Here is a 23,687-nt window from a genome sequence, read left to right on the forward strand (position 1 = left end):
AGGGCTTTTTTAGAAGGACATGAAAACAAAGCAAGCAAAAAAAACAAAACAAAACAACTTTATTGTGCTTATAACGTATTCTGAAATCATGGAATATTACTATTAACTTGTGCATGATTAAATCTAAAAGTTTTTTTTTTTTCAAAACTAATCCTTACCTTGACCTGAACAAATTCAGAATAATCATTTTTTTCAGTTGCACATTTGGGATCTGAGCTCTAATAAAATTGGCATGGTCCCTCAGTACTGGGTTGAAATAGCTAACGTGGTCCCATCATGCAGCCCACATTGTCCTTTTAGGCTTCTGATTTGGAACTAATAAGCATGTGTGCTGCTTCAAAGGGTGGAAAATGAAAGAGTGTGTGGGCTGAAGACAAGCAACAACTCCTCCACACACATACATCTCAGCACATGTACTGTAAATGCTCTTCCAACTCTTGCCTATCTGTTTATTACACAGCCAGGCATTACCTCTGATACCCGACTGACGCACATAATGCATGATGCATAACAACTGTGCGAGATCTCTCACTTCATTGTTGTCATATAACTTCAGGGAAAGTCAGGAATGTGTCTGAGCTTTCTGAATACGTCGTGGCGTGAACCTCTCACCCTGCAGTCTTGCGAAAGCCGCTGAGCTCCAACACGGTGAGATACAGCACCCCCAGAAGAAGCATTAGCGCCATCTTTGGCATCCAGGAGACGCGCAAGAAAAGCGCCAGGGTAAGTGTGCCCACCACACATGAGAGAAAGGCGTAGCGGGCGCCGTCACAAGGAAGCTCTGCCATGGTGTGGTTGGCGCCGCTATCCACATCAATGATGATGATGGAACTGTTTGTATTGGCACTACCCCACAGCCAGGGCATGCAGCCCACCTGTCAAAAGCAAACACAGCGATGCAAAGTGAGAAATATTTCTGGAGAAAGGCTTAATGCTCATCTACATTCACGGTCTGCCTTGTCTGCACTTTTCATTAAAGAAAAAAAAAAAACACATGAGTTGAACAGCACTGTACAGCTGGATAGTGTAAGTTGTTTTAATACATAGCATGACCATAATTCAAACTTTGAATGCTTTCAGATTTATGTTATACATGACATATGTAAACACAGCAAAAACGTGATAATTAAATTATGATAACGCCACAATTTTAGCTTTATTAATTTCACAGTCAACTGCACATCATCTAAAGCAACACCTCTAAAATAATAATTAAACATATTTTTAAAATAAGCCCACTGGCACCGTTAAATCAGAGGGAACAGCAGCAGCTCAAAACACGGTGAGATTTTTCTTACTAGCTGGCTGGCCAGTCAGGTGGGTAGTTTGTGGCAGATGACACTTTTTTATTGTTGCATTTACACTTACCACACAGGCCTGGGCCACAGCGTAGATTAAGAGCACTATGAGAATACAGAGAGCAGTGCGAATCTGAATGGTCAGGCACCCTGGAAAACACTGACAGAAAAAAAATATAGAGACTATTATATAAATACTGCCTAGAATACCTTGAATGCATTTAGACAACACCAATATAATCTGTCAGAGTGTTAATAACTATAAGTACAGCTTGAGGAAGAACAAATGTTATGATGGACAAGAATTTCTTGGGTTTGAGGAAAGAACAGAGAGAAAAGACAAGCATGTGAGAATTTAAATACAACACAGGGGCATAGATGCAACCTCAAAGCTAGTGGTTATTAAATTGTTCTTACATGGTTTCACAAAATACATTTATAATTTGTCTTTGGTCAGCAAAAACCTATACAGAAGAACATTTCCCTTGCCAGGTTTTTTAAACTGCAGATAACAGAAGGTAGATGCATCTGTGGTGTAGGTTAATGCTCTAATAAATGAAAAAAAGACCTTCACTTCAATAGGATAAGGAAAGCATCTGTAGTTACCTGTATTCTAGTGATATGGAGGTACATGATACAAGCTACAAGGAAACAGATGCAGAAGACGAGAAGAACTAGCACCACTGTGCCCCTGAGAGAAAAAAAAGGAGAGAGGGGAATGATGGGGTTAGTAAGACAGACCTCGGTATGTTAAAGAGGCAGCTGGAGAGATAAAATAATGGGAAGGGAAAAAAAAGAAAGAGAAAGAAGGGACCCACAGAAGCATTTTCGGTACATACTGTGGTATGATGAGAAGATAGACAAGGCCAAACAAAGCAGCTAGGATCAGGGAGAGGACCACTGCGCTGGTGAAGTACTCATCAGGCACCTGGTGGTACTGCACAATGGCAAAACCCAAAAAAGAGCGAGTAACCAAACAATAAAATGTGGAATTGTAACATGATTGAGCAACATCTCAGTGCAGTTTCTCAAATCCCTCACCCTGTGCTCACGCTCAGAGCATTTATACATGAGCGTGAGGAAGTTGAGGTCTGCCGTGTCAGACTCGGTCTGACGGGCTTCAATCAGCCGACCGATGTAGCGGTTGACCCGTGTTCTGGGGCTGCTCTGGATCACATTAGCCTGGTTAGCGTTGGAGCGGTTCCTCATTTTCTGTGGAGCCGTTCGCATGGCCCTCCGCTGGTGGAAAACAAAATGAAAAGAAATCTCCACTCACTTTACAATGCAGAGCTTAAACAACAATAGTTTGGTGAATACAGCACCCTGTATTCTCTGCAATGCCTGAGTATTATCATATTAGGAACAAGGGTGAATAAGAGTCAACAATAAACACAGGCAGCTGATTATACTTTCAAATTAGGACATTGCCTTCACACTTAACTTCATTACTGAAAGCACCCTGCTGTGTCCTCGGCAGCCAAAGTGAGCAGCTTAGCAAACACCTTGGGTATGTGTGTGTGTACGTGTAGGTGTGTTTGTTCATGTAAGTTAGCATGCTATTTGAACACAGCACAGTAGGTGATCAGAGCATGATCAAGGATCACCGGTGTTCACGAGCTCGTGACATGACATGGATGTGCTCAGCTCACGGATGTCACTGATTTCTTCTGCTTCGTTTCCTGTGCCACTGTCTCCTTTCTTTGTCTCTTCTCTAAGTGTATCCACTTCCTTACTTCTTATTTTCCACTTCAGTTTTTTTGTAATACCATCTTCTTACCTCACCTTGCTCTTACTCACTCATCTTATGTATATTCATTCTTTATTTTTTCATATGTATTTCCTTATTTTCTTACCTGCTTCCATATATTCACTTCACTTTTCTTCCTTACTTCTGTTTATATCCCCTTCACCAGTCCAGTCTTTATATCTGGCCCATTTTCACTCCCCCCCTCCTCTCTCTCTCTCTCTCTCTCTCTCTCTCTCTCTCTCTCTCTCTCTCTCTCCCCCCCCCCCCCCCTTTCTTTTTGCATTCCCCACTCTCTTGTTTTGGTTTATTTATAAGGCAGAAACACAGTGGCCTGCAGATCCCGAGGTCTCCTTATGTTCTATATTGTGCTCAGTGCAGCACGGGACACATCATGTAACTGTGTCTGCTGCACCAGCTATCCTATTCATTCATCCCTTGTCCCTCATATTGCTTGCATTCGTGCCTTGAATGCATACATCTTTTCACTGAGTACTAGTGTGTGTGGCCTGAATTTGAATTTACCATTCAGTGGAAGGTTTACTACAACTAAACCGCCCATGACAAAGGCCATAAGCTTTTACTGTTTTTGTGTATTATGCTAATCTGCTTATTGTCTCTGATGGGAGGATGCTGTGATTACCGTTAATGGGGAGACATATAATCATGCAGTGTGACGTAAAGATTATTTGAACATCTTAAAAAGGGCAACATCTTAAAAACTGAAACTTCCATAAATTTCTAGGAAAAAAGCCACTTGTAAAATATGTTACACACAAACCAACATTATTGCACCTTTAACCTCCTAAGACCCGAACTCTTCCATGGCATGCATTTTTAATTTCTCTTTGATATTTGGGCATATTGGGGCATATGAATGTAAAAACAAAGAATTACCAGATTTTTTTTTTTTTACCTTATTTTTGTTTTTAAGAAAAATAAGCGCCACATAGGGGATATTTGTTTAAAATTTTTGATAGAACAGTAGCAGTATAATGTCCCCGTAAGAGGATATTAGGCCCTTGTAGAGCAAAATTGAGTATTTTGGTCTAAATAACCCAAAATGTGTTGTCCACATATGTGGACACCAGGTCCTAGGAGGTTAAGTTTATATATAACTTCTACAGACCTTACTAACAGGAAAATATGTACAACAGACACACAAACACACACACATGGACCCAGGAAACTCCTTGTTTAAGCAGTAGGTGCAAAAATTTACAGACATAAGGTTAAATAATATAACACTTCTTTTAACAGTTAGCCATATTAACAGGCTCATTGACATTTCTGCCAAGACCAACATACTGACAGGATAGGGAACTTTAAAAAAGGACGCTCCATTACCCCTTTTCCTATGACACAGAACACACAAGCCTATTTTTTTCACCAGGTTTTCACTCAGTGTTGCGTCTATTCGGAAATCACAGTAAGAACAAACACAGACACGTCAACACAGACACTGACAGTTTATACCTTATCACCGTCCTCGCAGTTCATGACATTGGAGAAGGGAATCTCAGCCTTGAACATCTTCCTGCAGTGCATAAGCTGCACTAGTAAGTAGCACACAGTTTTGAACTTCATCTTTTTGGCGGGCTTTATATCCGAAAGAATCAATCCCGGGAATATCTGCCACCAGATAAGAAATGGGAACAAGTATTTAGTCATGATATCCCATACAGTAATATATATTATGTAAGGGTCTATAATTCATGCACAGGCACTATGGACTTGACACATGCATCCAGTCATTATTATCATGCTCATGCTCAACAATGCAGTTAAAATAAGGTACATCAGTCCTTTGGTGAATTTAATAGCGTTAGGACTCTGATGCCCTCGTTTCTCTTTCAGTAAACTGTTGAAGAACGTGTGTTTAAGCACCATTTGAAACAACAAAAATATGTCATCATCAACACATAAAGCTGAAAATAGAGACAAATGGCAAATTGAGGGGAAAATGCAACATAGCATTTCTTAGTAAGGCCATTTGTCCACCAGCTTCAGATCACTGGAAATCTACTGGAAACACAGAAATTCATTCTTCCAAAAGCTATTGGAAGGTGATGACAGTGACAAGCCTTTTCTGACAAATCAGTCCAAAATTGCTGATAAATATTCAACAAGGTTGAGAGCTGGTGATGCCAATTATTTTCATACTCATCAAACCACTCAGTGACACCCAATGGATGGGGGCACTCTAATTGTGGGAGAGATCGCGCTTATTTAGATACAAAATGATTTAATATATATTATAAATGATTGCTAAAAACTATTTGAACCTTCCTTGTAAGGGCACAAGAATAGCCAAACCATGCCAGCAAAATGCCCCCAGCAACATTATGAACATTATGAAACTACTTCAACCCTTAATTGTTGGGGTCAAGGGTTCAGCTTTTCCTTTAATCTGAAACCCCACTGTATGTCTCTAAGTGAGAATATCAGCCTATCCAACAATACAGTCTGTGCCTATCTTACTATGAGCCATGTCTTTGATGAAGTTAAACCATCAGCTAGAGGATTAGCCAAGTCTCTCACATTTCAAAGAAAAATACACGCAACGGGGATACAACAGGTTCATATAAGGCACCATGTAACCTATGTGCAAGCGTGGGCTTGCATAACATAAAACCTGCTGCAAGAAATATTGTTAGGCAGGTAGAAGGGAGGAGAGGAGAGGAGAGGAGAGGAGAGGAGAGGAGAGGAGAGGAGAGGAGAGGAGAGGAGAGGAGAGGAGAGGAGAAGGAAGGCTTTATAGAGTTATACAGTAACAAGACTGAAATTCCCTCTCCAGCTGCTTGGGGCACATCTGTTGGAAATGTGCATGCTTATGTGGATGCACTGACACACACATATCTCTTTAAGTTTGTGCAAATTTAAGATGATAGATGCCACGGGCTGATTTTTTCTTCTTCTTTCTCTCTGTAGCCCCAGTCCAATCCATTACAGGCTGAATGTGAGATCAGCTCAACAACAAATGGGTGAGAGCTCTGTAGTCAAACTGCACTACATTTCTACAGTCTTTGAAGCAAGTTTTCTAGTAGATCCTTCTACTGAAGTATAGTGACTGGCCAGGATAAACCTGCTTTGTCAGCCTGTCCTGTTCTGATTTACCAGTTAGGTCAATTAATATGGATTACCTATGGAAGCTAATATGTACAGTAAACTGTCTCAGTACGAAAAGGTTCATCCAAGGCAATGGTTTAAACAAATAGAAAACTATTGCTGTGATTTCATTCATTTTTACTGAAGATATAAATACAGAATATTACTAAACACAGAAGTGCAATTGGGTACCTTCCGTCGGTGAGATGGCACTATAAAGAAGGTTTCGATTTCATGTTTTTGAAGGAAGGCGCTCCTTTCATGGCCGTTTCCAGGCTCCACCTCATAGTCTCCGTTTAGGCACTCGAGTGTAGATCTGGTAATGTGAACTTTCCTGTGGTACAGATAAGGGAAGCAGAGCAAATATTAAAACAAGTCTTATAAGCAGAAGAGTCAAGAGCTAAAGGATGTGTTCACAATAACTTGTGAAATTCTGCTTTGGTGGGTCTTAATAAGATTCTTTGGGTAATTTGTTTGTAATGATACACACAATTGCATTGCCTGAAGTTTGTGGATGAATTGAATCTGCTTCTGTGCTTCTCTTTATTTCTTTGTCCAGTGGGGAAAATTCAACCATAAGGGTCTTCCCTGCAGTTGGCCTTGTTTCCTGATTTAGCTTAAATCACCGACTAATGCTTTAAAAACACAGGGAACAAGACTGATTCTAGAGCAAAAAATATTAACACCTTATTAGTTAGAAATCACTTAATGTGTCAAGATGTTTTTTCCAGGGTACCATAACAGAGCGGAGACAAATAGTCTGAAGCTGTTCAGGCTTGTATGCTTTTAAAATGCTGAGCACTGACCCAGGTAGTCCTCCAGCTTCCATCACATTGGCCAGAGTCACATCATTTGACCACACATCATACTGCCATTTCCTAAGACCCAGCACTCCACACAGCACTCGACCGGTATGCAAGCCCACGCGCATGTTTAGGTTGACTTCTGTGGCCTCTGCTACTGACCTGTACAGACAAAAAACATGGAGAGTCTCAGTGAGGTAATATGGCAGGGCAATATCTATATATTTTTATCTATATCCAGAGTTGAGTCAGATTACTTTAAAAAATAATTAAAAACCTAATCCACTTGATTAAAAAAAAATGTGTATTTTAATTTGAATACTTTTAAATGATATCTGGACCATTTCAATATCAAACATAATAATAATATCCATAATTTTTAACTGTCATCTTTTAAAGTAATTGGCAGTGTAGCTATAATGTGACTCCATTTTTCCCAACTGTCCAACTCTGTCTAAATCGAATAGTTTGCCTATAATTTGGCAGAGCATTAAAAACAGCACAAAAAACACAGTGTTACAATAACAATGTATTACATGTATGTATGACTGTATATGAACACATATAGTAATTAAATAAGAAGTTTACATCAACTAATCTGCCAACTCTTTCATGGTTTGAAATGTACACCCGGCACTGATTTCATTCATTCAGCAAACGATCTCATTAACATTAAGATCACAAATAATTGAGGTCGAATGCAGGTGATACACACATCCAAAATTAAGAATCTGTTTCCACAAATGTCCTTTATAAATAGATATAACAATCTGTCACGATGTCTTCAAGGACCAGAAGCTGTTCAGAAATGCTCTGCTTTGCTCTAACGTACCAAAATAGACCGAGAACAAAAAGACTGAAAAGCTGGGCATTTTTATTTAATCAGTGTTGGTGGAGAAATCTGATCTTAATCTTAATTAACAGACTTACAGTCAAATCATGAAAAGCATCTGATGTAATCTTCTGGAGCTTCTCAGTCTCTAACTTTCTTGTGCATACTTTTTCACTTCCAAACTATACAGCGACTTTCTAATTAAATTTAAAAAAAAAAAGAAAAACATAGCCTATTACTTCCCCCCTAAAGCCCCCCCCCCCCGACTTTGAACACTGCTGCTTTTTTGAAGACTTTTGTGTCAGAGTTTGGAAGGGGTAAATGTGTTCTCGGGTCACACATGAAAACCACAGGCATAAGAGACTCACGTTATGGTGTCAATCATATCGAGACCCATTTCTACACAGCAGTGGGCGTGGTCGGTCTTGGGTTGTGTCAGTCCGGACACACAGTAGTAACAATCTCCCAGGATCTTAATCCTGCGACAGTGGTTCTCCTGTCAGTCACAGAGACAATTTAAGGAGAATTTTTAAGAAAAGAAATCACCCTTACTTACACATTCAAACTGATGCTACAGCAGTTTTAAAAGTATATAAAAAAAATAGTAATTAGTCATGTTGATAAAAAAATACACATTAAAAAGCAACTTTCCTCCAGTTTAATCAAAGTCACACTAGAGGCATCTAAGAGCAGGGATGCTTTGATTGAAACATCCTGTCATTCAAATATAATTTTTCCCTTACACTGATTAATGTGATCCATACTCAGCAGTTTAATTTGTAAGTGTAGCTTCAGGCTGCTCGGTTTCCAAGATTGATTAGGTTCACGATGCAGGTGGTTTCAGACTTGCAGACTTGCAATGGTAACATCGCCAATATAAGATTTGAGTACATTTAAATTATGTCAAAATACATGATCACTCAGTATGTGATCACATTACAGTTATAAAAGCTCTCCCTTTTTTAATATCACATTATTTAATAAACAATTCATTACAGAAACTCCTTGTTAACTCAGGCCTGCAATGCCTCTAACTTGTTCTTAAGTGTCTTCGACCATTTCAAAGGTGCGCTGCATGGTGAGAAGGTCAAAAAACAACTAAATAGTGAAGTTGAGGCTTTAAAACAGAACTTCACAAGACAAAAGTTGATGTTTTGGCTCTATATCTTTTTTGAGATGCTTAGCTGGCTAAGCAGCTTTTAGTTTTCTCCCCTCTATTTTAACATCTGTGCTATTGAGAGAAACTGCCTGATGTTCATTCAGTATCGACACCACCTGCAACTTAAATTAGAGAGCTTTTTACCATGAAAGTGACATGGTCGTGCTAATCATACATTAAAATCTAAAAGCTGATTGTGAAGACAGGATGAGACTGACTGTGCGGTGTATATGAGACAGTTCTGTGGCCAAACAAATCAATAGACTGCGACAGAAAGATATTTGCACTTCTTTATCGGTATCTCATTAAAAATGTTAAAATATGGACTCGTACTAAAAATGGCTCCCACAATGCTGTGACATATTAAAGGATCAGTTTCATTTTAGGGAATAAGGTGAGTCACTCTCTACTCACTCTCACTCTTAAGACACAATGAGCAGTGGCATGAAAAAAACAGCTTACAAATATAACCCATTGTTACAGGATATGAGCAACAGGCATTCATTTTACCAGGGAGACCAGGTTACCGTGGGTGCCTTCTCATAACCCTTCATTGTTTCCATGGAGGTAATGGGATTGCTGGCCATGCATGTGAAGAGCACAAAGACTCATAATTATGCACATCGGTGGGCACATGACAAGACGGATGCTCTATTTTTAACATGGGAGCCATGTGAAATTCGGCAAGATAGCCAGGGCTCGTTAGCGGCTGCTCTTTGTCTTGTGCAAGTTTACCTGCTGTGGTCATGCTTTTTAAGTACTCAGTGGCATGGCGGCTGTTTGTACAAAATATATTCTTAGACACAAACCTACAAAAGACCGAGTGTTATGCAGTAGCAGTGTGCTGAGCAGCTCTTGGCAGTTTTGCTCTGTGAAAGACATTTTCTCTTAAATTAAAGCCCCATATATAGAACTAAAGATCAAAAGAATACCAACTAATTTGTATGAGGATTAAAATTTTAAATAGCCTATTTTAAATAGATACGAAAATAAAATGACATTATTGTGCTACATAACATGTATAGCTTTCTAAATTTGGTCTGTTTTTATCTGCCTTCCTGGTTTCTTTTTTTGCACTGCAATAAACCTTTGCTGCCTTGGTCGCTCTTGACACTTGATATAGTTGAGAAAGAGAAAAGCATGAATTTACTACAGCAACTATGAAAGCATGATCTAGCCTTTAACTCTTGAACCTTTCAACAAAAAAATTGGTTTTTTGAGTCCTAGCATATTCACTTCTACAGCGACTAATTCTATATTTCTAACTATAGATTCTTTTTAAATGATAAATATAGCATTATACTAGACACTCACTGTTGTGCCATCTCCTAACATCTGTACATATTTCCAAAACTTGAACCAAAAACATCAAAGTTGGATGAATCGCTCCAAGATTTGCTGCCATTGATTTTCAGTCCAGCTCTTGTATGAGCTGGGATGCCTTTTCTCCTTGTTTCCCTTCCTTAAGGATGACTTCAAACAGCCACGTTTCAATTGAGACCATTTCTGATTAGGATTCAGCAAACAGTAGCCCTCAACATGTTCAGTTTCCCCAAATCTTTTTAGATTAGAAAGGCAATGACATTTATTTTTATTTGATAAGTCAAATGCATGGAGCTCTCTTTTTAGGCAGTTCTAAATTTAAATCTGTAAACAAACAAAAGGAGAGGCTGCTAGTAACAGAGTGCCTAAAGATTTAAAGCTGGTTTGTGGCCATGTTTTGCCACAACACTGGTTCATTTATGTGTTAGCTTTTGTGTTTGTGTGTGTGAATGAAATGTGGCTTAAAAATAAAAATCATCTGAAAATGAGTAGCGAAAGCAGCCTTGGAAGCCTCCTTGGTAGGAAACTATTAGAAATAAGAAATTAGAGGTGACTCAAGACTTTTGCGCAGCACTGTAAAGACTCCCACTAAGAACTTTTTTTAAAAAAAAATATTGTAACAGAGCCACTGAGGTCTCTTCAGCCTAACTCTGGGCAAAGTGGAGCAATAACAGATGGGGCTATAGTGAGACACAGCTGAAGCTACAGGAAGCAGGGGAAAGCCCGGTGCTTACAGTGTCTCCTACTTTGTACTTTTCCTGTGCTAAGCTGCAGTGTGAGGGCTTAGGAGCTGATTCAGACCCAAGCAGGATTACCAGTGTCATATGACTGAAGCATTGTGGGCAATCTGGGTGGTCATCAGTGTAACTAGTTACAGAACATTAGGTAGATTTTGACACTTACTTCCATTTACAAAGAAAGAAAAGCAGTTTTAAGATAACCTTTTTTGCCATGTCTTAATGTGATTAGGATTTATACTGAGCACTGCAATCAGAACTATTGTGTGGTAGTATTAGCAGGAATGTAAATTAGCACACATTTCAGTCTACACAGACAAAGGGAAGGAGAGACACAAATACAGGGAAGCGGAACATTCAATAAATGATTATGAAGCAAAAAGATGAGCCAGCTCATCTCTTAATTTCCTACAAGTCCCTAAAGAGCAGTACACACAGTTCTTTGCCTTTGGTACGAAGGCAAATATCACTGCTGTGTTGATGAGCTAAAGATTCCATTCCTGCAACTTTTGGGGGCTGAAAGGACGTAAGACAAATGCCCCTCCCCACACGTGTTCCTGAATGTGCTCCGTGGTTGATCATATTGGTAGTTGCAATGTTTTTGCAGCATCTAATTAGAAGTAGTCAAACAGTTTTATGAATTTTACATAAGGCCATTACATATGTTCCTTTTTTTGGCTTATAAAGTTTTTCATGTCAACATTTCATCAATACAGGGAGTGATTTATTACAGGGGTAACTCAATATTTCCCCTGCCCCATTAATGCTTTTCCATCTCCTTCATATGCGTGGATGTTTCCCTTTTAGCCACCAGCTCTTTTAATGATTGAATTTAATTTTTGTGCAACAACAAATGAAAAATATATCAACACTTCCTCCTCCCAACTCAGCCTTGTGGGCTGGAGTGAGTGGGCATAAGAAAGAAATCTATTAATGTAGATGTGAAGCATTTAACAGATATGGCAAATACCAACTGTTTGGCATTTGAGGACTGGTTTATTTTCAAAGATGGCATTGGTGTTATTGAATGTTTGATCAGAATTGGAAACACACACGTTTTCCTTTAATTAACTTAAAGAAATTGGTGAAAATGTATCTGAGTTGAAGCTAATGTTGTTTTGGACACTAAGCCTTGTGCAGCATTTTAAGACCAACATTAAGACCAGTCTCATAGGATATCAGTTATTTTGAGGAAAACAACATTGAAGTATCGTTAAAAAAATGTAAGAGCCATTATATATGGGACTAAATTAAAATCCAGCTCACAGGATACTACATTTATTTTGTAGCAAACAGCCTCGTTTTATTTGACCTACCTAATTCATTTGCTTCTTTTTGCTTTCTGTCTGGCCTTAGGTCAAAATGATAGCAAGAGAGCTACTTTCAGTTGCTCCCTTATTCAAGGGAAGAGGTCACCACAGCAGGCAGCTTGGCATGTTTGATTTGGCTGGCTCTTTTTTCACACTAAATAACCTCCCTGATCCGACCCCGACAGATTCGTGTCTCCTCCTGGCACTGAACCAGGGATATTTTGCTTGTTAAACAAATGTGTAAGCTAGTACAATACGAGCCGACTAGCTTAGAAATTATTGCATTAAGAAATTTAAAATAATGAAGTGGATTAACAGCAAAAAATACATTAGTGAGATACTGAAAAGGAGGTTATATAGCATTTTGTCACAGTATTCCCAGGCAATGAACTTGAACTAGAACTGAAGTTCTACAAGGAACTAAAACAAAACAATTATAGAGTAATCCTAATCATATAACTATTAAACTACACGATAATAACAATGCTAAGCTTTTTTGTATTTTGACCAACTGCTGAGAAGTTTTTAAAAAAACATATAGATAATGTAATGCACGGATTTCATATACAAGAGGGTGCAACAGTTTCACAATGATTTTGTGGCTCTCAAGGGAGCTTTGCCAAATCAGATAAAGAACCCTGATGATAATGTGGGATTATCCGTGTATGATCCTGGAGAGTAGAAAAACATTTCTATAAGTGGTATTGCTTTGTTTAAAACCAGAGATAATGAGACAACAGAAAGATTTATTATAGACAGTGTGAGAAAAATCATAAAACCTCACAAAATCCCAGCTTCATCCTGCTACATTTTGACCCTCCTGTTAAATCTACACCATGCTGTGTTTCAGGTATTATGTAAGTTTAGCTTTTGTTAAAACTGCAATAGAAACCTTAATTGTGATTTCTTTTTTGAAACAGAAACACTTTTTCCCACTTTCTCCTAGTCAAGAGCCCACGCTGGCTTGTTTGGTTTGGGTTTAGCGCACAGGAGTCTGAGGGAAGCAGCAGGACTCGACAGCAATCCTTGCATCTGCTCATGGGACAAACCCAAACAGTGTTATTTAATTGTGTCTACACCCAGATTTTCCGTTCTGGCAGGCAGCTGTCATCATGTGGGCAGTGACAAGTTCCTGTGCTCCATTTAAGAATAATCCAGTTTTTGGCTAATATTTTATTCAGTTGTATTTGGCTCATACTAACTGGCGTACAGACAGCCTTTCTAAAGTTATTTTTTTCAGAAAATAACAGGTTTTGAGGTATGTTATTGTTGGATCTTAGGTTACGCATACTTAGGTGAGTCATCACTTGCAGATATTCTATTACAACTCAACTAGGAAATAATCGTACAGCCATTTGTTTGTCAGCTAGGTGAACTGCTATCCTCTTAAAATCATAATCAATCATTCAAATCATATGCATTCATGACCTGCACATGCAGAAAAGGGTTATTTTATAAGCTCTAACAGTCATGTATGAGAGAATGAAAAGGAACCTATAACTTGTCAAGGAAGTAAGAGACAGAAGATAGATACATCACTGAGCCATCCTAAAAATGGAAACATGAAAGAGGAAGAGAGTGCGGAGAACCACGGGGCATAAAAGACAGAGTTGAGAGAAGTAGGCTGCTGCATGTCAATCAAAAAGCTGAGAAACAAGGAGCGGAGGAGTCTGAAAGCTGTGATGCAGGGAGGTGTTGCAAGAGGAGAGAAAAGGGAGACAAGAATGAAAAGCTTTGTGAAACTTTGTCGCAGAAACAGCCACGACACACGCGCGCATACGGGCACAAAAGCTCAACCAGTACAGAGCTATTAATGTTATACGGCACCCATAACAACCATAAATTAATCTCAGTTCCTCTCACAGTTGAAACTGTTGTTTTGGGTGCTGGACAGATTGCTGGAAACTCAGCCAGGGAGAGGAAGTGTTTACAGAGTGAGAGGGGGGCTCAAGAAGACCATTTGGTGTGCCAAATGACATTCTTGTCTTTGAAATAAATGTCCCTCATCTCTTCATATCCTTAAAAAACAACCACTGCAAATGTCAATCTTTCTGTCTCTCTCTCTATATTTTTTCTATATTATTTGTAAAACATCTTGCTAAGTTTAGATGATTTCTACAGTACAGTTAATCTGATCACTTCAGCTATGTATGGAATAATAATCTGGGTGTCAATCGTGTGTTGTATTTTCACAGCTTCAGCAAACACCAAGTCTGAGTAGCGATAAGGTTTCAAAGCCTTCCTGAGATGCGCTCCTTGTCTTTGGTCTCAGTGGTAGTCAGCCTGGTGGTGAAGAGTTATAATTACTCCCAGCTTGTGCTCATGTGGGTGGTGGGAATCAAACAGCAAATACTGATCAGTGTGAGTGGGTTTCCTGTAAACTTCAATTTTCAAGCTACCCCCCTACCCCCTCCAACAGACACACCAACCTAATACGACACAGCGCAAGAAATACAGGCTTTGTCTCTTAAAAAAATAGGGGACAGGAGCATAAAAAATATATGTTGTGCTCCTGTCAGCCCAGTGAAGAATCACACCTTTAAAGATCTGATGAAGTGTTATCGGCACGCGTACTGTAACAGATGAGCTCTCTAAGAGGCGAATATCTGGTAGCGTCATAAAATAGTCAGGTCACAGAATTCTGCACAAGACTACAGCTGAGACCTAAACCTGACCTTGACCTGTAACTTCAAGAGCTGCTCCAGTCAAACCGTCAAATTTAAAATGAAAATCTGGACCTGATCCAAGACCTGAAGCGTTAAAAAAAAAACTTTATTAATTACTACTATTAGCTTGTGCGACAACACATGTACTGTATTTTCTTACCATCTGGGCAGTGCTTATTTACATGCAGCCCTTGGTACAGTATGAAGGGACCCAGACCACTGTCACAGTTATAGGTGTTATAGGTGTCACCGGTGTCTTGGCATTATTAGGCCTCACATTTGGATTTTCTCCTTTATGTTTTTGTTCAGCCTCACTGTTCTCGTCACATCCAGCAAGAAGCAAGCATCAAGAAAAATGAATGCCACTGTGGTCAACCTGTGCCTTAAACCTGCATTCTATTGGACCACCAGGTGGCGATAGCTGTGGTTTCAAAAAGACTTCTGGTTCTATAGAAGGCTATAGGTTTCTGTCTTAACCTCTGTAAACACTTTCCGGATGAGTTAATGGGCTCAGTCAGTCTTTTTAGGTAATACTGAATAAAAACAAAAGTTTATTTTGTAAATACTGACCATACTGTGTTTTAAAATGGAGGATTTCCTGTGGTGTGCTCGCTAGCTAGTGAATTGTGATTGACAGGTCATAATCCAATGAATGAAACCACTTTGACAGTCGGACTTTTTTTTGTCACACCTGGTTTTTTGAAACCAAGATGGCTTCAAAGGGTTCAAAACAAAACTTCAGAAACTAATGGGTGATTCATGGTAGGTACGTCCACCTTTGATATCGACAGACATACATATAAAAGTCCATCCCAATCAAATTACACTAAAGAGTATAGCCTCCAGTTGTTTAAAAAAATTAAATGATCAATTTTGACATTTAATTCATCATCGAGCAGCTGGCCGGGGGCTCTCGTTGTGCATGTTCTTCCCCATGTCTGTGTGGGTTCTCTCCAGGGACTATGACTTCTGCCCACAATCTAAAAACATGTTGGTAAATCCAAATTGGACCTAAGTGTGAAGTGGATCTTGAATGGTTGTGTATTTCTATGCACTACCCCTGCAGAACGGTGACCAGTCCTGTGTGTACCCCACCCATCAACCTGCGACAGGTGGGATGGGCTCCAGCCAGACCACCGCCCTGAATTAGACAAGTGGAAGCAAATCGATGCTTAATGTAATTTTTTTTATGTAATTTTTTTTTTCATGGTGATGCACCAATGAAAGCACCAAACAGGTGTGCCACTCCCTATCACGTTTTCTGAGAAAATATGTAACAATTCTCACTGCTATCGTCTTTAATTACACTCTCTTTCTAGCAGAGATATCCCATTACTTCTGTATATGTTAGTCCTAAATAATCTTAAGACATAGTTGAAAAGTGGTGAAAAAGATGACATGCTGAAATTTTATTGTATTTCTTTCACTCTAATGCTTATGTGGTATAAAAATTCAGACTCCCAAGCTCCCTCTGGTTAAAAGGAGATGAAACTACAGTTAGTATAGGCATTCTCATAAAGCGTGCTTCAGATTTGATGCCTTATTTCCGTTTGTGTTGAGAAATTTTGAGAGAAGAGAGAAGACTTGGTCTGCTACATCAACAGCACTTTAGGAGAACGCTGTGTTCCTGGCCCACTTCCCGTGCAGCTTGACAAGTCCAAAGCGTGGACAGGTGGTGTGGGGATGGTGCTGGAATGGTATTATGAGATGATGCCTGGTGGCCATGTGGCATCGCCCGCTCTTCGTATGGAGCAAGAGGAGTCTGCATGCCCACGGTGACCACAGCTATGAGTCACTGGCTTTGCCACTTCCTGCCAAAGTCGATCAGAGGTTTTGGGTCAGGGCATTTGATGACAAGCTTCATGGCTGGGGACAACCTTTCGGTGTAACATGAGGCTCCCAGGAAGTGGCCAAAAGATGATCAGCCCATTCACATTATTTGTAAGTAAATGAGTGAGACAGCAAAAATCACAACAGCAATAAAACTGGCATCTTCTAGATATAGAATGTAGAAATAATTTATTCTAGCCAAAAATCTGCGGGTGATGAAAATGTATCTGCCACGTCGTTTCAAGTCGGTATGTTTTAGAACAAGGAATCACTTTGTTAATAAAATAGCAGAGTAACAGCAACTTTCCATGGGATGAAAACAGAAATTCAAACCAACAATAATAAGGGAAATTAACTGAACACAGATTAATTAGAAAGGCGATGACATTTATTTGACAATATGTCAAATGCATGGAGCTCTCTTTTTAGGCAGTTCTAAATTTAAATCTGTAAACAAACAAGTTAAAAATACAAGCTCTCAACACAGCCAAGTAAAACCTTCTATGAAAGCAAAAAAGGGGTTGGTTGTAATCCCGTGGATTAATGGATTTGACAAGGGTATGTGGCTAGTGTAAGTAACAGAGGCCAGATTATATGTTACTAAGGTTGTGGCAGGGTGATCTGCAGGGGCTCAACCTCCTCAACAAACATCCAGTATTTTTTAACCAAATTTACAGGACAGGTGATGGGGTGATATCATACCTTTTTGGAAGCATGTGTTCAGAGTATGCATAGTGTTTTGATTAAAAGATTTTGTGCTGATGGTGTCAAATAGGAAAGCAAATAGATTAACTGTGGCAGTAAAACTTAATGACAAAAGCCGAGCGGATTTTCAGCACCAAAATCAAAAAGAGTGAAATATTGACAGATGGGTAGGCTGAAACCTTTTTCACATGCAAACCAAGAGCAACTGTGGCCAGTACAACTTTGCTCTTAAATTCATTCATTTTGTTCATTCAAACAACCAGAGAGGATGCAAGATTTAGCCCTGGGTAAATCTGGCTCAGATTAAAGAGGTCTGTCAACTCTTCCTCAAAATGAAGCATTGGATAATCATATTAAGCATCATATGGGCTTCCAATATTCATAGTGACATCATGCTAAACTAGTGGAATGTGCCAACAGCTTGTGGCCAAAGCAGTACACACGTACACACACACACACACACACACACACACACACACACACACACACACACACATACATACGCACAAAACCCCCACATACTCACAACAATACACTATAGTTGTGTCGTGTTGCGGCAAAAGTGTGCACACAGAGAAAAAGCCACTTTGTAACAATGTCAACAGTGGCTGCAAGTGAGGGATATGTCTTCAAGGAAGGGAGACTGACTCACCGTGGCAAGCTCATCAAATTTTCCAAACAGTTCATTTAATAGTTTAACCAGTTCCTGGGCTGTACACTGAGAGGCCAGGCTGGTGAAGCCAACAATATCTGCAAACAGGATGCTGTAAAAGACAAAGGAAAGAACAATCTGAGTCAATGTAGGAAATTAATCACAGCAAACTGCATCAATGAAACAAGAATAATAGCCTGGTCAGATTAGCTCCAAGAAATGTGCTTAAAATGACTTTTTAAAATCAGTTTGAGTATTGCTTTTGAATGATGCAAGCAACATTTAAATTAATTAAGTCTAGATAGATATATAGAGATAGATAGATACATAGATAGATAAATAGAGAGAGAGAGCCTGCCCCATTCTCTAACTGACTGGCAGCGCAGTCAAGCAGAGCCACTCAAAATAGAAGCAAGAGCATTCTCACAAGGATCACAGAGGAGACATTCTAGGATATAATGCAGCCATCAAGAGTACTGGTATTCCCTTTTGACAGGCTGCATATAGGACTGAAAGTGCCTGAACTGACATGTCTGGCATTTGTTTTACCCAAAATAAGCCATCTAAGTTTCACTTGCTCTTCTGGCATTGTCAGTGAATTGGAATAACCTTCCTGAGGTCAGCTGATTCAGTAGCTCATTTTAAATGTATGCTGAAAACACATTTGGGTGTTTTTGTGCGGATTTTATTCAAAATGTGAATCAGATTTAAAGAGTTTTCTAAAGAAATCAAATACATATTATTATATCAGTATTCTTTCTGTGTGCAGTTTGTTTGTTCTCCCTGTGCCTGACTTTTTTTCTTTTTCGTGATTCTGTCGAGTGTGAATTGGATCTTTAATGGCTGTCTGTCGCCCTGTGTTGTCCACCTATCCAAGGCATTTCCTGCCTCTCACCCCATGACTGGCCAGACCACATAATAGAGTGTCATAGAGGTCACCTAGTGAGTTATAGTGCCAGTGGATTAGATGCCCAGAGGTTTTTTTGATGCTATTTTAATTTTATTTCACACAAAAACCTCTATTCTAAACTCATTTTTATTGTTTGCCAATTTATTAAAAAATAACTTGCTTGGTGGGGGTGAAATTTCTTTTTTGCATTTGAATCAATGCATGCCAGATACAGTCTGCCCTTTGCGTGGTTTGCGCCCTAACCACAACTATAATTCCACCTGTGTTGTGATTTTAATCATCAAGCAGTCTAATCCTGATTTTTGGCACCACAACTGGACCCAGAAAAGAGAGACAGCTTACTTTACTTAGCTGGCCCAGTCTTTATCTAATCCTGGACAATAATAACACTGAACAGGTAAAATGTGAGAGGAATCATGAAAGACTTATTTCCATAGTGTAAGGTAGTTAGCATAGCCTACTTGTTTTGACTTTGTAAGTGAGATACAAGCTTAGTAGCCTGATGGTTTAGATGGATGGTTCAGGTTAAAACCAGCCCTGCTGGTTAAAAAAGAAAAAACGCAAAATATTCTGTATTAACACTATAGTAGTTCAAATGGTAGGTCCATCCTGTGTGTATAGGCAAAACGTCCCCTGTCAGAGAACTGACATAGAATTATTTCAGATTATATTTTTGTTTCCCAAAAGTGTGAAGAGTTTAACATCCTGTTGTGGACATTAATATTTTAATACAGCTTGACCGGATACCCCAAAGAACTCTGTGATGAAAAGTGTTCGCAATGAGTTCTATGTGGCAGTGAAGAGTGTGAACTCGATCAGTCACCAAATACTAACTGTCCCGAACAACCAGCATGTCTGCATCTCATACTGATGGCAGACTGTTGCTTTCATGTAGGCTTGAGTTTTCACAAAGTGACAGAGTGCTGGATCTCTGAGAGAGAGAGCTGCTAAATGTCATCTTGCTGTCTCACAGATGTCACCATAATGAGGGGCAGCGGACTCAGTTTGTGTTACTGTTTTAATTGGCAACCATCTGGGGCTGACAAATACTTGCAATGTTAAATACCATGTTAGTGTAAACACTTCAACTTGAATGGACTAAAACTCTAAAGAGAACTAAACTGAGCAAAGGGCAGGTTTGAGTATCAGTTACATTTATTCTAGATTTGTAAGCACATTACTAAGAATAAATATCTACTGGTTACAGTAGATGCTAATGCTAAAATATAATGATTGTTGTGATCCACGAATTTTCAGCTTTTCTGTTTTACAGAAAGGAAGAACAAAATAGTAGAAGACATTATGATTATTTTTTCTTGTCATTTACTAACATGGCTGAACATAAAAAAGTTTTAGCAGTTGAATGCTATGCTTGATTCATTTCCCAGTCCAGTGTGTTGGCACAGATTTGGATATAAAACATGTTTTTATTATGATATTTGCCTAATAAAGGCAAATGACTAGCTGATTGTTGTGTTTGTGAATTTCCAAATACATACATTGCCAACAGGTAATTTGCAGAAAGCCCTCTAGTGGACAAACTATGCAATGAAGGGTGTTTCTCCCATCTCTTCATTACTTTTAAAATGTTCATGTATCAACCATGATAATATATATATATATATATAAATATATATATGCAATGAGTCACAGAATTCTTCTATGCTGAACTGTTCAGATGTGATAAAAAAACTAACATGACATGATGTATAACATAACTATGCATTCACCTCTAGCAAGAGCACACCCACTGAAACCACTGAATATTTCCTGCTGTGCGCCACATATGAGAAAGGACAGAGTCAAAGGTAGCTTAAAGATAAAGGGATTGGTGAAATTATAGGCCAAATTTTGATGAATGGAAAGGTGTTTCCAGCAGAGGAATTTTTGCAGTGAATTACAGAACAACTGAAGAAAAAGGTGGATAAGAACCAAATTGATTTAGAGTGATCAGCCTACACAACACATGCCCAGTTATTTAATTCCTCAACCTAACACAACTAATTTTGTTTGATACTTGAGCTCAGTTCCAAGCCAAAACTGTTGCAATTTTTTATGCAAGTAGTTTTGAATAACACTTAAAAGTTAAGTTGTTTGCAAGAATTTTCACCTTTATTCCTTTCATTTTTGGCGCCTTCAAAGGAGTGAAATGTAGAAAAGCTGAGTGAAAATCAACACTTTACTCAAGGATTCGAATTCTCACTTGATTCAGTGACCTGCTTTTTAAACCTTTAAGTCACTGTTGTTTCAATTTAAACGACACCACAAACACAAGTGGAACAGAACAGTTGAGTGACAGAGAGGCTGCAAAACACGCTATTATTATCATGATCATCGCTCACTTACGAGCGTCTTTACACATGCACTAATGAGTATTATAAGCGGAGGCTGAGTACACAAAAATGCTAATTATTTTTAAACTGTCTGCCTGGAGCACACGTCTCCTTGCTTTCAATACCCCTTTTATTATTTGGTCCTTGTTATGGTAACTAATATTCAAAAACACACACATATGTTTCCTGAAAAAATATAAAGAAGTATGAAGAATCTATTACTGTGGCCCCTATGAGTGTCTGTGCATGAATCAGCCATGATGTGGTGCACAAAGCATCCCATTGATTGCATAGTCCTAATGACTCATAACCTCATGTGATCCTTGGCTACAGTCACTTATTTATTTTTTTTACCTTCTTTCATCCAGAAAAACACACACACACACACACACACACACCATTATCTTAACACTCACATGCACTGATGCACAGAGCATGAATCCTGTGTTCTGTTCAAAGTCCAGGTCATTTAGGACACAGTGCACTTACTTGTAAAAACAAGACAGAAAAGTGCTTAAATCAGAATGCTAGACCTCTTTATAGGCAACAAACAATACAGATATAAAACCATACAACATTACTGATATAAAGATATTTGCTAATATCTAATATATTTGCTAACGTGTATTGTGGTTAAAGATATGATGGTGCAGTTAGAATAAGCTAAATGTTGTTTGCACGAGGAACTGCATACTCAGTTTAGAAAAATGTGAGGAACGTGTTCCACTTAGCACATCATAAAGGCACGTAAATCCAATTATGTATTAACTAGGATAATTACACTGACGTTTGTAACCCTTGTACATCTGCATGGACAAGCAACCTAAATCAAAAGAAAAATATAAATATATGTGGTAAATGGGCTGGTATTATTGAGTAAGCAAAACAAACCACATTCATTCACACACACAAAGATGCATTAACACAGTCCTTTATTTTGTGCACTTTTTAAGTATCACATTTTTTTTTTATCTATGTAGCTGCAGCATTTTTTTTTATTCACTATCTTGCCTAAGGGTACTTCTGCATGCAGTTTGGAGGAGCTGGGGATCAATTTATTGAATTCTAATCAGAAGACATCCTGATTTATATCTCTTTTTTTGTAATATATCTACAATACATGACATACATTTAGTCTCAGTGTACAAAATGTATGAATTTGTACTGAAAGACGCTACAGTCACAACATACATATGTTCTGTAATTATTGGACCACTACATGTTGCCAAATATTTGTTAAGTTTTGACATTTTGAACACATTCAGTTTTAAATTAGCTAGCTACTCCTGGGTTGCAAACTGTCTGATTTTAAATGTCCATCAACAGCTATAATTCTCTTTTGCCAAAACGTACAGAACTACATCACATTGACTGAGTACAAAGTGCTAAAATTAACCTAAATAAGCAAGTTACAAACAATTACTCCTGTGGTAACTGCAACTTTTATATGTAATATTGTCTAATCCAATCCTTCTCACATACTCTTTCATCATTTTCTCTCCAATGGCACATATTTGAAGAAAATTATTGCCCTAATGATGCTAATCTCTTATTTCTCCCTGTGGGGGTCATTACTGCTTTATGGCATGACGTGATATCAATTTAATCACAAAGCGGAAGCCACTAGCCACGTGAAAACTCAAGGTTTAATTTTGGATGGGTCCATCTGGAGATACAGCATGTGGGCAGTGGATGTGCTGATGCTGGACCAATAAAGGGGTGAACCCAGAGGAGTGGGAAATATGCTTACAACAAATTTTGCAATAATAAACTGTAGTTTCTTCAGTGTGAGTGAGCATCTTCAAACTTCCCATCATCAAAAACTTCTAATTGGCGACCTAAAAAGTCCTCTTACAGCAAAGTCATTTATTGCAAGACAATGTTCCTTGGATTCTTCTCACGTGCTGTTTTTCTAAGAATCATTAGTTATAATGTCAGATGAGCAACTTTGTATCTGTTTTACAAACTGGATACAGTAAGTTTACTGGTGAACAATTGTCTTAATAAGGTTTTTGTATAAACAGTATCTCTCTCTCTGTCTCTGTGTGTGTGTGTGTGTGTGTGTGTGTGTGTGTGTGTGTGTGTGTGTGTGTGTGTGTGTGTGTGTGTGTGTGTGTGTGCGCGTTTGGGGTGAGGGAATCTGGAAGCTTAAAAGTGCCAAAATAAAAGAAATAAGTAAACTGTTAAATCTATGAATTAAATGAATTAAGAATTACAATGTACATAAATAATTGATTCAATGTATCATTAATTAATTTGATTATCAATTAATTTCAT

At 38.6% G+C, this 23,687-nt stretch overlaps 1 protein-coding gene across 2 annotated transcripts in view; it reads right to left on the reverse strand.

Annotated features, from left to right (window-relative positions):
• The window catches only part of LOC146367675 (adenylate cyclase type 1-like), a 35,842-nt gene that overhangs the window by 4,203 nt on the left and 7,952 nt on the right, over positions 1-23,687 (reverse strand). For both annotated transcript variants that reach the window (XM_084913753.1, XM_084913754.1), the window contains exons 4-13: positions 18,168-18,279; positions 8,154-8,281; positions 6,957-7,115; positions 6,343-6,484; positions 4,519-4,674; positions 2,340-2,537; positions 2,138-2,235; positions 1,905-1,989; positions 1,369-1,458; positions 613-875 (exon numbers count right to left, since the gene is read on the reverse strand). In XM_084913753.1, coding sequence (XP_084769879.1) covers positions 613-875; positions 1,369-1,458; positions 1,905-1,989; positions 2,138-2,235; positions 2,340-2,537; positions 4,519-4,674; positions 6,343-6,484; positions 6,957-7,115; positions 8,154-8,281; positions 18,168-18,279 — 1,431 coding nt within the window. The remainder of the gene's footprint in view (positions 1-612; positions 876-1,368; positions 1,459-1,904; positions 1,990-2,137; positions 2,236-2,339; positions 2,538-4,518; positions 4,675-6,342; positions 6,485-6,956; positions 7,116-8,153; positions 8,282-18,167; positions 18,280-23,687) is intronic.

Source organism: Perissodus microlepis, chromosome 18, assembly GCF_051167445.1.
Source record: "Perissodus microlepis isolate ML-2025 ecotype Zambia chromosome 18, ASM5116744v1, whole genome shotgun sequence".
Lineage (NCBI taxonomy): Eukaryota > Metazoa > Chordata > Actinopteri > Cichliformes > Cichlidae > Perissodus > Perissodus microlepis.